A 16,666-nucleotide genomic window follows, 5' to 3' on the forward strand; every position below is an offset into this window, starting at 1 on the left:
ACGTGGTTTTGTCTCATGCAAATAATTTTAAAATCTTTGTGGTATTTAAATCTTCAAAATGTAAATGACGTTTGCAATGAATAGCAGATTTTTGTTTTGATAAAAGTGCAAATTACCGATGGAGTTAAACCTGACGGTTATTGGAGGTTAAAATTCTACTGAAATGTCTGCACGTGTGGAGACAATGCACAAAGCACCGAGTGAAATGTTTGCTTGATTTATTCCGTGCAGCAGACGGACCCTGGTAGTAGGAGGTGTAATTTGCAGCACATTAGCTATTAGCCAGTGTCACTGCCTGAGTGGGTGGTGTGAGTCTCTTGTGCGTGTGCGGTGTCACAGCGCGCATGTGTCGGAGCCAGGCGCTTCTCCCCTGCGCTGTAAAACGGATTTTTTTTTCTTTTTTTTTTTTTTTTTTTTCTTTTTTTTTTTTTGTCAACACGGTGCTGTATTTAAAACTGTGAATCTGCCAGTTTTCAACTGGGTTACTCTGTCACACGGATGATATCTAGAGTAAATGCCTTTCCCTCCCCCAAATTCTGAATTCCAAAACGGAATCGTAGAGGTGACTGACTTTCCTACCTTTTCCTGGTATGCAGTCCCCCGAGGAAGAAGTACGTCGTGTGCAGATACCCAGCCTGTAAACTTAAGAGGAAGCAAAATTGTGCTAATGACTGAGGGGGTTTTTCGGGTACCCTGTGCATGCACTTGTGTTGTTCAGCAGAGGTTTTCCAAAAGAGTGTCAGCTTGATGTATCTTTTTTTGTGCGCGCAATTTCACTTGGGTTGCTTTTAGTTCACTTTTTTCCCTGGAGGCACCTGTCTCCTGCCACATACCCATCAAGACTAATTGCACCATCTGGAAGACTTTTGTGTTGCTGTTACTTGTGCAGGATATCTCTGGGGAGCGTAATTCAGAATGTGAATGTGACCCCTGAAGCCATGTCAAGTAGCTGCAGTAGTTTCTAGTGGCTAAAGGATAATCACCGGAGGCTCTGTTTGTTTCAAGTCTAATGCGGTTTGCTTTAGTGTGGGTATGTTACATGTCAGTAACACAACATGTTTTGAAAATGGAGTTAAACTTTGACTACTGGTTTGGTAATTCATAGAAAATCCTGTCTAAAATTACATCCAAACCATATGTAACGTAGAGGCTGTATGATTAGGTGTAGCAATGTTGGACTTATTGGTCCTTATTACTTGATTTTTACGTCCTGTTCCTCCCCCCCAGCTGCACTTTTCATTAACAGTTTTCTGCTAAGAATGTAAAGTATTCACTGCTAGTGGTGTTTCAAACCCCCTGAACATCCCATAATACTTGCTATTGCTACAGTGTATTTTCAACACAGGTAATATTCTTCTTTTGTTCCTCACCTAGTCTGAATCAGGTGAAAGTGCTTCACTTCCAGTGTCTGTAGAGGCAGTGGTTTATTTTAAGGCCAGTGCTCCATGTTCCTGTGATGAACAGTTCATATGTCTACTTCTGTAGCATCCTGTCACTTGACAAACTGTAGAGTACTGGGCATAAAAAGCAAAGTGTTCTGATTGTTCAGAGTATCACTATAATTCGCTATTTTTAAAAGCATTGTTCATTTCTCACAATACCTCCGCTTTTAGTAATACACTCTGATTTTACCACATATATATGTGGAAAAAAGCTATTTTTTTTTCCTAAAACCACTTTTCTTTTAAAATGATGGAGTTTCAAATAGTGTTAAGGAAATATATTTTAATTCAGTTGCATCATCTTGTATAACTTCTGTGGTTGTGAGTAATGTGGTCAACTGAAGCTGAAGCCAGAGAAGTACTTACACCACCACAAACAATTAGGGATTCTGTGTACAGGATGCATACACACATATGTATTATTCATTATATGTATTTTCTGTGTTTTTCCTGGGTAGTTTAATTTTCATTGTGGCTCTGACTTTGGAAATCCATAGTTTTAAGCGTATAACTGCTTCGGCTACGTTCTGCATTGTGTATTGGAGCTTGGTAAGAAACAAATTATATATTTGTGTGTTTGGTGAGAATACAAATATGCAGGTTACAAATTCACTGAAGAATGCTGAAGGCAAGCAGCTCTGTAAAATCCCTCACCACATTACCCCTGTACCCTGTAAACAAAATAAAGGTGTATATCGCATGACCACCGTGCTTGTGTCCTTGAGCAGAGATCTGAGCAGTGCAATCTTTCATGGGTTTGAGTGGTTGGGAAGTACTGGGGGACTGAACTGAAAAAAAAAAAAATCTGCTTTTGGAAGTTATATATGCCCTTCTACTGTTTTTTATGTTATTCTGGTCAGGGTTGCTGTGAGCGTGGCGTATCCTGAGCTGCCAGGCTCACTGGGCACACCTGACTTGTGCGGGGTGGGCCAGCCTGCCAGCCTGCAGGTGAAGCAAATGGGATGTGGGCAGATTATAAAGGCACAGAAGTCATGGCCTCATTTGGCTAGTTTGGTCTCACCCGAGCTAAAAGTGCTGTGGGTTGTGGTAAAAAGCCATACTGGCCTCCTCTTATCGTAATTGATCGTGGCATTTGTAGGGTGTGGCCGCACTGAATGGGAGCTTGGGCATCTCTGGAGGGAGGAGTATTAGCCTGGATTGGATGTGTGAGTGTGGGTGTGAAGATCGATCCCAGAAGTTGATTAGCACCAGCTGCCTGGGTGGTCCTGCTCATTCTTCTCTGAGCCTAGTTCGGACCATTTTCTCATCGCTGTAAAACAGGGTGTAAAGACTCAAGAAGTAATTTATTTGCAGTAGCACAGGACCTTTCACAGAGAAAGGTGCTATTTAAATGATTCTTCTTCATGTTTATGTGTCTGTGTTAATGAAGTAGTGTACAGAAGGGGCACTTGCATTGTGAAGTGTACATGTAATGACAAAAGTCCAAATGAAACTTTAGATTACATCCACTGTTTTCTTTATTCAAACATGCTTGCAAGATTAATGTCTTAGAGGTTTTCATTCAGCTGATTTAAAGACAGATCTGTTTTGATTTTCTTCAGTTATTAGGGCTAAAATTATACTCTGGGATAAAATGAGTTAAAGTGCTTAGTGATTTGTGATGGAGTTCATGTGATTTATTTAAAAAATATTTAGATGATATCAGAGATACTGGCTCTTATTTATTGGAAATTAGTTTACGAATTTAATAGCATCTGGAGCATATTATCCTTTTATCTAGCTAATTAGCTGTATTGATGAATGTAGGAAGTAGAAAGCAGTTTGACAAGGACAGGAAGAATACAACTGGAGACATTGCAGTCAAAAAAGAAATCTAAGCTAACTTTAAAACAAATTAACTTCTGAGGTGTTATATCTACATGGTTAGTTGGAATTGCTCTCAACAAATACGATTTTGGGGGAAGTTTCCTTCTGCCCCCAAATATAAAGTTGTAGCATTTGAAACAGTTTTTTTGTTTGAACCAGCTCATCTCTACTTCATTTATCTCTAACTTTTATTGTACATCTTCCATCAGTTTCTGCATTTTCGTTATTTTCCTATAGTTAGACTATATATAGTATATATATAGTCTATATATTAGACTATAGACTATAGTTAACTATAGCTAGACCTGTTTTAACTACTCCACCCTCTGTTCACAACCACTAAACAGTTTTCTTCCAGCAGGTTATAGATTTTGGCTGTACCTTTCCTCCTTTGCCTTTCTGCTCATGAAGTAGGAGGCTTCTTTTGTCTGTTTTTTTTTGCACTTCAGACAAGAAACTGAAAGCTCTTATTTTCCTATTACAGTAGATTACATTGAATTATTCTGTAATACTGCTGTCATCACATGACGTGAAATGCAAGAGACATGCTGCTCCTTGAAAATAATCAAGATTTAATTCAATCCTGAATACTTGTTTTTCTCTACAATAGTAGGATTCCATTGTAAGTGTCAGGTAAAGGATGACAAAGATCGTGATTCATAATTGCAAATTATTTCCTCGATAACATGAATATTAAAGACATGATGAATGGATGGCAGCCTGAGGTCTAAGTCTTTTTTTCCACTTTGGTACAACCAATAAACATGGATTGTGAAAATATGCTTTTTTTTTCTTCTTTCTTCTTCCTATTTTAGGGGTTTTGTGTACGATAGTCGAAACAATTTGCAGATGCGAGGTTTGGTCGTACTGCTGATTTCCAAAGCTGCTGGACCCAGCACAGCAGAACTCTCTTTCCAGCATGACATGGTCAGTGGAATTTATTCCAGGTATGTAGAATGATATGCTAAGGTATATATGATGTGCAATTTCTTGGTGGTGTCAAAGCATCCTTAGTGACCTGTTCACCTGTTAAGGAAAATCAGTACTTACGTAATCACAAAGCAATGTTCCTCAGGTTTATTATAAGCTTTCCACAGTAAAAACCATTTCCTATTCTTTGTATAACTCTTATTGTATCTTAATTGTGAGTTTTGGGCACAACCAAATTGAAAACATTTGGGTCAAGATAGATAGTTGAAAGTTTACATTAAGAGGTACTCAGAATAAAAAAAAAAAAAACACCAATGCTAGAAAATATTTTTAAATACAGTATTTTCATTTTGATTTCCTCCGATGTTGTTTGGGTACACCTGTTTACTAGAAATTTCAGAGTGAGATGCCAGCCTTGTGTGACACCAGTTCATCTCACTGAGCACAGAAGTTTTTGTATAACCTGTTTGAAGGGTGTTTTCCCTTGCAACAGCTGTGTAGAATAAAGTTTTTACCTCCCACATGTCACAGCAGATTTACTGAGCCTGCCATTATGGTTCCTTAGGCTCTCACTGAGATATTTCAGCTTCACTGAGTTCCTAAATATTTTTTAACCTTTTAAACTAAATTTCTTAATGGTAGTAACAACAGTAATGAAAATCAGTGGTTGGTCTCCTTTGTATATTTGATAGTGAACTGTTCCATTGAAGTAATGAGATCTGTTGAAAAACTGTAAAATCTGAATTTTTTAAAATCCTTTTTGAAAAATTTTGTGTTGCTTGATTGAGGAAACAAGACTCTTGTATTTTTTGTTAATTGTGTTTCTGACCTCTGTAATGTACTAAATGAAGATGCACAAGCTTAGTGACATGTTTACTTCCTGATTTGTTTCAAAATGCAGAGGTAGTATCATAGAATTGGAAAGACCAAACAAATAAATTTTTTTAAATCTATGTAGTGTCTTAAAATAGCAGAGAAGGAAAATTTATATGAATTAATACAGGCAGAAATAACAGTAAGTAAGGAAAAGGACAAGGCTGTAAAGCAGGCTTGTTATGGAGAGCTGTGTTGTCCCTTTAGCTGTTTAATTCCATTCTTATTTTGTTTCATCTATAATGTCCCCTCAGGGTTGTAAAATTTTTATATTTATATGCAAATGGCACTGTGTGAAAGCATAATTCTAGTTAGTTAATTATGGCACAGGAGGTATTTTAGTTTGTTTTGTAAATGATTAAAAAAGTTTACCTTAAGTGTGCCTCATAAAAGGAGAGAAAAAGCATTATTTTTTTGATAACTAAGTTCTCGAGTATGGTGATTCTGACCACAGAGGTAAAGTCTGAGCATTTAAAGCTGCCGTTGGGAAGGTGACTAGTGGAAGTATTCATTAAGGAGCAAATAAGACCTTGAATTAATAATGAACCATTTGGTGTAAATGGACATCATTGGAATGATGCCAGTTCAACCAGCTGAAAATCTAGCCTAATAATCTAAGTTTGAGCAAGTCAATAGCCATTATAATATCTAGTTCAGAGTTACAAAGGTGTGCCAAAAACAAAGCAGTTTTGAATACGCCCACACAGGTTCACTTAAGGTTCATTACGGTCTGCAAAAGTGATGACTGTGGAGTTGTTAATTTCAATGGATTTTCAATGACACTTTAAGTCCTGCAGCATGGTGTAAATACAAGCAAATATGCCACTGCATTGTTTAATTTTGTGTCATAATGGTCAGTTCTTGTCCTCTACTGAAATCACTGTGGGCTTTGGAGTTCTTTCTTTATTTAAGGTACTTTTCCAAATACACTTACTTAAATGTGAGTCTAATTTCTGATTTCCATTTCTCTGTTGTATATAGCTAAGAAAATAGGCAGCTTGTAAAGTTGTGATCTTAAAGGGTTTTTGTGATATTTTTAACATGTATTGTAAGTAGTGTTTTACAAACTGCCCTCTCCTGAAGATGAACAAAAGGATGTTGTTTTCCATTAGTGCATTTTTGTCTGCTGTCTTGGTTGCAGTGTAATTAAATATGGTTTGTGTATATTGGACATATATGTCAAAGGCAAAGTATATCCCTCAGTGATATGAAGTGAAGAAATATGCTTAATCCTTTATTGCTTATATGTCTCCAGCTTTGGATAGTATTTTTTGGAAATAGATTCTTACAGATTTTCAGCTCAGCTGTAATCTATACAGCTCTTTTTGTTGCTGTGCCATATAATTACTTCATCTTTATATATAATGTTTTGCTGGAAATATTATTTCTGGCACTGTAATGAGCATCTTCACTGCCTGATACTTACGTGCTGTGAACATTATATTGTGGACTATTAGCTGGGATATGGCTCACTTGATTTTAGGATACTTAGTAGTGATTAATTAATTGCATTTCTGAAATCTGAGCATGAGCTAAGTTGTTCCAGTACTTGTCAGTGACTGCACCAGCCCAGTCTTTCTTTTCCCAGTCTTTGTGTTGGAACCAGTTCTTGTGCTGTATTTAAATATTCAATCCTGCAGTAGATAGCCCAGTTACATCAGTCCTCTGTAGCTGGTACTACACTAAATGTATAATGTCTGAAGAGGAAAATGTAACACTGTGATAACCATTTAACTTAAAAAACCACAAAAAACCATGGTAGACTTTTTCATCCTGGAATTTGGCATGTTCTGCATAACCTGTTCTCATTATTTCATATTCTTAAATCACAATAAAGCAATACAAAAATTAAAATTAAAACAGAATGATACTGAGAGCTGGATTTGGAATAGAAAAAAATAATTATCCTCTTCTCTTGTTCTCTAGATATGTCAATGTTCAAGGGACAATTGACCTAAGTGTATAAAAATAGATAATTTAGCTTCCTAACTGGCATCTGCTGTTTACTGGTACACAATGGAACAAAACCAATGCCTGCTACCAGAGAACAATCTTTTCCAGAATAATGAGGATTACAATTGAGGTAGTTACAGGAGTAGGGCTAGTGTAGTTAAATTTGCTGCCTCTGGCCAGCATTGCCTTCAGCTTTAGCACTTCATAATTTGCAAGAGTCGTGATCTGCCTGCATTCATCTGGGGCTGTGGGGGTCATTGTGTGCAAGGGTATCATAGTAAGTGCTGGTTGCCTTATGAGCCATGCTGAAGATAAGGGAGGAAGTGTTACAAAAGCCTGCCTGGCATGCTTTCTGCTGTACAGCCACCTCCCTGTCGTGTTGGCAGCAACCTGACTTTATTCCTATTGGCGGGGAAAAGAACCTGGCTTTACTTCCAGCTCAGCACCAGTGATCCCAAAAGAGGATGAAGAGAAGTAGCAGCATGATAAACAGCTCAATTTCAGCTGCTGGACAGATTTCCTAAGTTAAAACTTTCTGCTGGTCTCTTAGCATTAAAGAAAATATTTCCTTGGCTGCAGAGGCATTGCAAATATAAGGATCAATTGTAGTGCTCGCTACAGAGTATGCAAACAGTATCATGTAAGAGTTGATGTCATTGCCTGTACTCAAGCATAGCATGCATCCCATATTCCCTTGAAACTCCTTACTCCTGTGCTAAAGAGAAAGCAGAACTCACATTTGGGTTTAAGCAGAATTGAATTAACGATAATTTATCATGCTAATAGTATCAGAGAGTACCTCAGATGTGACACAGGTGGCTAGAACTTCATAAGGGCTTTGAGATCCATTTCCTAACTGGTGATTATAGTGGAGTCTGACACTGCATTGCCTTCTCTCAGAGCAAAACTCACTTGGATAGTGAAATATGCAACTTGCTGTTATTTTACTCTGCTGCTGGAAGTGAGGTTTGTAATTGAAACTCCAGGATCATGTGGTTTCTGAACACTGACAGCTTTATACTTCATGGTGGAGCTACATTCTCACAGATGAAGACACCAAGACTGGCTTGGGTCTTCTCTCAAAGTACCCAAAGGGGTATCTTTTTCTGTTCGTGTCTGGCACTGTCAGACACTACTGCTTGGGGACTGAGGGATCTCCTTGGCTTTATATTGAGTAATGAATGCCTGACATAGCCTCTGTATTGCAGCTTAAATGCAAGTGACACCAAAGAACAAACTTAGGCCATCTCTTCAGCCCTCAGTATCCTTGGCTCTAACACAGCAAGTTATTTTCTTCTCTCTGTTTTGCCTGTTTTCTTCTGTTTTTGGTTTTTTTTTTCCCCTAATAGTGCCAATTTTAAAAATACCCTCTAGTATTGACATCCATTGAGTCAGCTCTGCAGATTTCCTTGAATGCTTGTCAGAGGTTTAAAACAATCCTTTTTCCAGTCAAATCTGCCCGTCCATTCACACTGGTGGATCCTATGGTCATTGATAAGCAAAGACCTTTTCATCAATATGGAATACTGAAATTGGAATATAGAAAGTACTATTTCAGTTCCATAGTAAAACCTGGTCAATCCAGCAGATTGCTGAATTTGGACTATTGAGACTGGGCTCTGTCCTTGCACCTTCTTCCTCAGGGTGATGCAGCTGACCTTTGCAGCTCCAGGAATTCATCACTTTGCAAGATGAACATGCTTTACTACAAGAGGGTACTCACTGGATAAACTTGTTTCCGAATCAGAATCCTTCCTGCTGCTTGGAAGAGTGGTGGCAGCACTGTAGTGACAGGAATCATGAACATAGATTCCTTTTCCTTAGTGTTTTAGTAATTATTTTGGAACCAGCATTGATGATGCTGCCAATAAAAGCCCAGTTTAAGAGTAAGCTGGCAGCAGATGGCAACTTTTTGTTATGGTGTTTGGTCTTTTGCTTGTCATGTTCCAATGCTAGGTTGTCCTGATTACCCATTTTTGGAGGCATACACATACATGGGTCACAGAGTGATTTCACATGCTTTTTTGTCATTGTGTCCATACCACAGTCATCTTGTTCTAACCTACTCTACGGAGCACTTAAACCCAGATCTTAACCAGAGGATTCATTCACCCTTAGATTTCTTTTTCTGTGAATGTTTCTTCGATTGTAAAGACGTCAGAGGGGGTAGGTGTCTTTCTAAGGACTGTAAGGACAGAGGACATACTGCTTTGTCCCTTTGCAATTCTATCTAACTTTCTTCCATTAATTTCCTTTTAATTTACTTAATTTCCTTTCCCTGTATTCCAAAGAGCTTTATGCCATCTTTAAAGAAAGTTTGACCTTCCATTAACCTCCTTTAAGGTTAACCAGATGATGCTGATGGTACATCCAGGTTCACAGGATAATTCAAGTTGGAAGGAATATCAGGAGGTCTGTAGACCCACCTCCTTCTGAAAGCAGAGTCAACAATGAGGTCAGACTCAGCTAGCTTTCTTCATGAAGGTCAGGTCTTTCAAGAACAGAGTCTTCTTCACAAGGTGATAATCGAGATGTGTTTTAAGCAAATGAGTGAGCATTCTACCCCTGGCCTGTAGCCTCAGCTCTATATCTAATGCTGTCATTGGTGTGCATTCATGACTCTGGAGCTCACAAGAGGCTATGTTGATGTTGGCATAATTTAGCCTGTTGGATGTCTTTATGGTCATTTGACGTCTGAAGCATCTAAAGAACTTTCCATCCCAGGATTTTCAGAATTAGAAATCGTGACTGTGCCAAGGCAGGCTTTAAAAACACAAGCATAAAGGTCTTGCCTGTCTTAGGGATATGCCACTGTGTATTAGGGACAAATTGCTGTGTATTAATGGGGACACTAGGAATCTCTTCTATTTCTCACAGGTGACAGCTCACCATCTGCAGCTCTATCTGTTTTTCTTCAAAACCCTTGCCATGGCAGCCGTAACGGAGGCGATGCTGTGCTTGTTAGAGCAGTCTTTAATTGCTGTATGCATGAGGAGCACTCAGGCTGCTTCCAGGGAATCCAAGCTTATGTGAATGATGATCCTTGGACAACTTCAGTCTGCAAAGATAAATATGGACTAGTGTAGTCAAAAGCTCAGAGGTAATATGCTGATTATAGTATGCTTTTGAGACTTGCAGTCTGCAAAAATATGCACTGATGAACATTGGTTGGTTGACTTTACTTATGGCCATGGCCTGGACTGCTGTAGGACTGGTATTTTATGGGTGAGAAGGATCTGAAATGGCAATACTCTGCTTTATGTATTTAGCATAACAGCATATGAGGTGTGAGCACATCTTCTCTGAAAATTGAGGAAGTGTAAAAGGTGTTCCACATTGAGTGAAAAACAGAATAAATACTGCATGAGGACATGCACCTTTGGCTCTGCATTCCCTGAGAGTTCCAGTTTTTAGCAAGTAGCTCCTGTCCTGTTCTTGTGAATGCAGCCAAACAGCTGAGGGATGCTAATGCTCAGGTGACTGTCACATCTCCAGTCAGAGTAAATGGCTACAGTAGCAAAGGGCTGCCTTCTGCTTTAGGAACAGGTCAATGCCCTCTGGCAAAACAGGTCTTCTACTGTGTAAACTGCATCTTCACTTGCTCAGCTCACCAGTGAAGTTTTGTCAGCAGATTGTTTCTACTGTAGACAAGTTTAAAGATGTTTGTAATTTTAAATAGTTGTTTAAATGCTTTCCAACTGGGAAGCTTTCCACAAATGCTTTCCACATTAATCTATATTTGATTATCGAAGGAATTTATGGAAAGAAATTAGATAGTCCCCCTTTAAAAGAAAGAAAAGAAAAAGCAAATCATTACAAAGCCTCCTGGCTAATTAGCCATGGGAAACATGAGTAAAGTTTGGTGAAGGTGGTGAGGTTTATTGTATTGCTAGAGTGTAAATGACACTTAGAGGTTGCTTTGACCTGTTTGCTATTAAATTTTACAAAAGCCTTCTTTTTACCTTGCATGGTGTACGTATATCTGTGGATAAACTCTCTTTGAGAGTTATTGTAAAAGGTAAAACACAAATGAAATAAAACCAAAGAAAGACCATACAAATTATGATTTCGGTACCTACAAAAATACAAAGAGCACAAGTGTGTGACTCTTCACCTCTTTTCAGATCTTGCTCTTCTTTCAATTTCTGTACTCTGAACTGCATAGAGTGTTAACTTCAGAGATTGGATTTGACTGTTTCTTACCTTCATATTTTCAAATAAAAAAAGATTCCTAACTCTACAATGGACTTCTGTCATGTGAGGAGTACTTTCATATTTGTAAGAAGTTGGGGGATTTTTCCATTACTACTTTTCTGGGTTTCCTAGTAATGGAAACTAAATTAAATTTACCTTGACCTGGTGCAATGCAGAGGGAGTGGCTATGAACCAGAGTTTGGAAGATGCCATGCTCCATTGCACCTATCCCCATCAATGACTGCTAAATCATGGTAGAACATGTTTAAACAAAATAAAAAGAAATAAATGAGAAAAATGTAGTAAGACCAATAGTGTATGTAGGAACTCAAAACTCGAAGAAAACAGAGTTGTTATCTTTTGTGTGATGTAAGTATTCAGTCTGGGAGTTTTAGTGTAGTGTAGCTGTTGCACTTTAAATTCACACTGGCTTGTTGCACACAAGCCCTGAGTCTCAGCTGCAGATATTGCAGAGATTCATCTTATTAATGGAACTGCTAATTGGTGTTTGACTTCTAATTATAGTAACAATAGGCCATAACAATCAATCTTCACCTTTACTGGGGCACATTAGGACGCTTTATCATAAAAATTATTTCCTTTGGGACTTACTGTTCTTATTTCTATCTTCTGGAAGGCTGGCTTTCAGCAGAGGTACAGTATCCCAACTAGCAAGTACTTTGGAAGCTTAGCTAACTAACTAGTAGAGAAAATGCATGGTCCTAAAATATTCAATATCTAAGTACATTAAGAAGTACAGTGCTCTTGACAAAATTGTTTGAAAGATAATGGGAAAAGTATGTCAAAATATGAGCAGTGATGTCTTTTATAATCTTTAAGAAATATATAATTTTGTCTCCCAGTACTTGGTAGCTTTCCCATAGCTTTTAGTGAGAGGAAATCCAAGCAGTTATTCTAAATTATTCTATTTAGTTTTTTCTCTCCAGGATAAATCCCGTGAGATTCATCATCTCATTTACGAGATAAGTCTCAGGAGATGAAAAGCACATTCAACTTGATTACATATTCCCATTGATCATCTTCCATCCACAACAATGAAAATCAACTCCAAATACAAATCTAACAATATTACTAATTCATTACTACCAGTACTTTTCTTCATTAACTTTCATTGTTTTCAGCATACTTAGCATGTGCAAATACAGCAATTATATGTTGAATAAGAAAAGGTCTTCTCCTTGCATTGTAGAATAAATAAAAAGGCACTGCATTAGAGCTGATCAAAGGCTGTTCAGAGATATGGGCTTAAATCTTGCTCAAAGTAAGTCTTCATAGCACTAGATAGCTGAGCAAGGTAAACTCAGTATGTGTATCAGGAAGTGTGCTTGGTTTCCATTTTAAAAAGGAAGTAATTTTTAGTATCAGAGAAAGTGTGGTAGGGATGGCTTACCTTGGAGAAATTGTAATGTTGCCTCTGTCTGTCTGTCCAGCTCTCCCTTTTCTTGGAGCTTCTTCCTCCCACTGGTTGTGAAGTGAGAACTGGACTGCCACAATGGGCAGCATAACATACAAAACCAGAGCAGCACTGGTGGAATTCTGCAGTGGGTCAGGAGCAGCTGTGGGAGCCACAAAGCCCTGCTTTCACCCCAGTGGGAGCTTTTCAAAGAAAGGCCAGGTGACCTGTGGGTAACAAGGTCTGGCACAGCCTTCCTGGGACATGGCATGGTCACAACCAGAGCTCTTCACCAGAGCTGTTTTTGCTGTAAAGCCTTTCCCTTGCAACAGTTTTCTTACTTAAGAACTTGCACATTTCCTTTAAGAAAAATATAATAATACTTGTGAAGAGAAATTTCCAACCATCACCTAAGTACAATCCAATGCTGTGATGAAAGCACAGAACAGCTTTGGGGACTGCTTATCTATCAGAACCATGACATCAATGTGACCAATTGCTTCACTCCAGTTCTTAAATAACTGTATCTATATAATTTATTTGTCCTACAGTCCCAAAATATTTCCCTTGCCTTTTTACTTGCTGAAGTACCACCTATCCTCTTTCTGTCCTATTAATGTCTTCCTTGACAAATTTTACAATGCAGTTATCCAGTTTCAATACAAATTTCTGCAGTTTTTGGAAAATTGTAGCAATATAAAATTAAGTATTACAGGGCATACTGCACCAATTAATTTATTTTCTTAGTATGATTCAGTCAGTACTCTGATATAATGTAACTGAAGATATTACAACATTTTTCATCTGCTGGGGTGGAGTTGAGGACTTCATGACTATATGTATATGAAAATATGAGACTGTATAATGATTATGCAATGTTCTTTCTCTTCCACTTGAAATAATGACATGTTCTGGACCCTAATCACATTAAGTGAATGAATATTTCTTGTGGCTTCATTGGTATCTGACCTTTAACCTTCAGTGGATTTTCATGTGCAATTTGACAGCTCTGAGATGCTTCTAGAGCAAACAATAATAAAAAAGAAAGGCAGCAATAATATGCTGGTGATGTAGACAGGGCACTGTGTTCCTGCACAGCAAAGCTTGGTTATTTTTAATATATTCCAGTATAAAGGTGGGTGTATGAGTACATAGGTAAGAGTGATTGATGATTTGAGAAGAGAAATAAGGAGTTGGAGAACTAGGGATAAATATTTCAAGAATATGAATGCACTATGGTATTCTCACTGTGTTGTATTTGAGAAGGTGCTTATGCAGTCAAAAGAGAAATCAGAAAGATGATGGGTTTTTTATAGGGTTGGTAGCAATTGAAAACTTATGATCAGCAGTGCCAGCATGATTATGGAGCATGTTTGGTACACGTGAGATTTCATGAGCTTGATTACGTGGTTCCTGAAGTCCATTTAAGTATTTGGAGTTGTAGTTTTTAATTTTTCCAAAGACTTGGCCAAATTTGTGTACATTTTTTGTGGAAAGAGAAGATGCAGCCAAATAAATTATGCATCTATTATTGCCAGAAAGGGAAGATAGATAAACAAGTTCTATTTTATACTGTATAGTATTTCTGATTTCTTTCTCATAATTGCTGTTTCACCTAGACATTGTTGTGTGGGAAGCTTGCTTCAGTCTCTTAGAGCTTAAATTTCATTCTGGCTTTTGATATTTGTGCAACAAAACCGGTGCAAAAAGTTCAGCTACATTCATAGCTGTTCCAGTAGACAAATTAAATTTTAGCAAAGCTCCAGTATTAGCTGCAGTCAGGAAAGGATCCTGTTTTGTGGACTCTGGTAGGAATTCTTCAGAAATAAGGTTTGTTCTTGAAGGTGTCTTATTAGCATAAAGCTGTCTCTCCATCGTCACTTGCTTGGGGTTAATGTTGCTTGAATTGGTTGATGTAATTTTATCCCTTCTTAAAATGTGTGGATTGACTCATTCTGGGATGAAAGAATGAAAGCATGAAATTTTCAGATACCTTATATTTTAATAAGGTAGAAAATAGATGGAAATTGTTCCAATGGTATAATAGTAAATCGGTTTTTTAATCAAAGGACACATTTTTCTCAGTATCACACCGTATGCCATTTGCATAAAGTATATACGAATAATAATGACAAAACTTTGCAGACCTCAACAGCACCAAATGCTTGGTACTATGCTGGTATGGTCCCAGAAGCAGCAGTCGTTGCCTTGCTCCAAAAGGTTTATTATCCTTTCCCTGCTGGCAATTCTGTCAACACACCTGGTGTAAGGGGCAAGGTCTCTGAGAAGTCTGCTGTCTCCCTTTAGCTATTAGTCTCTTTCCTTGTACATGGCAGGCAATACCCATCTGCTGCATACTTCTGCTTTGTGAAAAGCAAAAGTATTCCTATAAAAAACCATTTTAATGTATGGTATTAATGTCCCTATCCAATTCTGAACATTAAAGGTTCAGGAGGGGAGAGAAGAGCACCTGTGAAAACCATACTTTTAATTGCTCACTAACAGAAATGTAGTTACTGCTGTTCAGAATATGACAGGTTTGCCTCATAGAATAAGCTACCTGTGGTTGTACAACCAGTGTGTTTGGAATTTTTTTATCCCGTCTGTATCTTGGATATTTATAGGTATTTCAGAATACACAGTAATTGATATATAAGCATTATAAAATATATATATAGTTATAAAATAAACCTCAACCCTATCTGATACACTGTATTCTGGTGATTCACATTTTAATTTTTAATGCCTTTTTCTTGTGCAGTTAGACATGAACAATCTATTCTCTTAACAGGACTGCTCATTTATCAAGTGTTCATTCTTCATGGCATAAAAAAGGTTACCTTCTTTTTGCTCTCACATAAAAAGGTTCCATGTATTTCAGGTGTCATTAGTACTAGAGATTTAATGTCAAGGTTAGTGCACCTTATCTTTCAGCTACATTGAATACAATTACAGACAAACTCCACAGAGAGATTTCAGAGAAAACTGGAAGTAATAAGTCAAGCTGGTGGTCTCAGAATAGCTGAGAGTGCACAGGGATGGGAATTTCTGTTAATAGTGGTTCAAACTGTCTCCCATAGTCATTGCAAATAAAATTATAGACATGCTTCAGTCTTGCGAGGCTGAGAAGCAACTAATAAAATGTATGAAAAAGTATGTTCATAAAATTAATTGTTAGTAGCCTGTTTCTTGCATTTACCTGCAAGACTTTTTATTTCCCTTCATATCTTTTTAGCTGGTTTCAGTGCAAGTATTTAAATATTTTGACTAAATAAACCACTGAGTAATCAAAACTATTTTTAAACCGTGATGTGAAATTTCTTACAAAATAGATGCATGAGATGTAATTGGAGGATACATGTTGTTAAGTGGCTATAAAGCAAATATGGGTAATCCTGGATGTATGGGCACCGTGGGTGTTGCCCGCAAGCAGTCTGGCTGACACATGCTGCCATCATGTGGGAAGGCATGTTGGTCATTTCCGTAACAAAATACATGGTTTTCTCCATAATCACGTTCCTTTTGATTTCTGCTCTGGTGATAGCAAGGTCATCCAGTCTACAAAGGAATCCTTTGGTTCATACCTCATCTTTCGAGGGTTTGGTCGACATGTATTACTCAGTTCTGAATCTTACTGTCTGTCTGTGCATTGTGTATCCCACCATCACATTTTCCCAAAGCCATGCTACAGCAGCTGCTGCCAAAGCATTTGATCACCTCCTGTCTTGCCGTGTTTTGGCTCTTGTTTACAATACCTAAAACTTGCTCACTTCTGTAAGCCAGAAGGAAAACTTTCATGCTAACTCCATTGTAAACTCTTCTCTTGGCTTGCTCTGTTTCACCCCATCCATTTTAAATGTCTTATTTTTATCTTTGACTATTAGAAATATAACACATGTGTTTTAAGGAAACAGCAGTGGTTGTTTTGTTGTTTCTAAACCAGTTGCAGTTGTGCAGAGATGGGCTTTCTTGTGAGCAGTTTTTTTGGAGTTGGCTGCTGGTGTTCATTTTTGAATTAACATTGCAGAATTTA

General features: G+C 37.8%; 1 protein-coding gene across 2 annotated transcripts in view; it reads left to right on the forward strand.

The window, feature by feature from the left end:
• Nucleotides 1-16,666, forward strand: part of PDSS2 (decaprenyl diphosphate synthase subunit 2) — a 111,852-nt gene that overhangs the window by 42,827 nt on the left and 52,359 nt on the right. Inside the window, exon 2 of one of the 2 annotated variants that reach the window (XM_066179463.1) lies at nt 4,085-4,216. The exons of the other annotated variant lie outside the window; for it this stretch is intronic. Coding sequence (XP_066035560.1) covers nt 4,085-4,216 — 132 coding nt within the window. The remainder of the gene's footprint in view (nt 1-4,084; nt 4,217-16,666) is intronic. 2 annotated transcript variants of the gene reach the window in all.

This window comes from Chamaea fasciata, unplaced genomic scaffold (assembly GCF_029207755.1).
Source record: "Chamaea fasciata isolate MVZ Bird 193981 ecotype frontalis unplaced genomic scaffold, bChaFas1.0.hap1 SCAF_3, whole genome shotgun sequence".
Classification (NCBI taxonomy): Eukaryota; Metazoa; Chordata; class Aves; order Passeriformes; family Sylviidae; genus Chamaea; species Chamaea fasciata.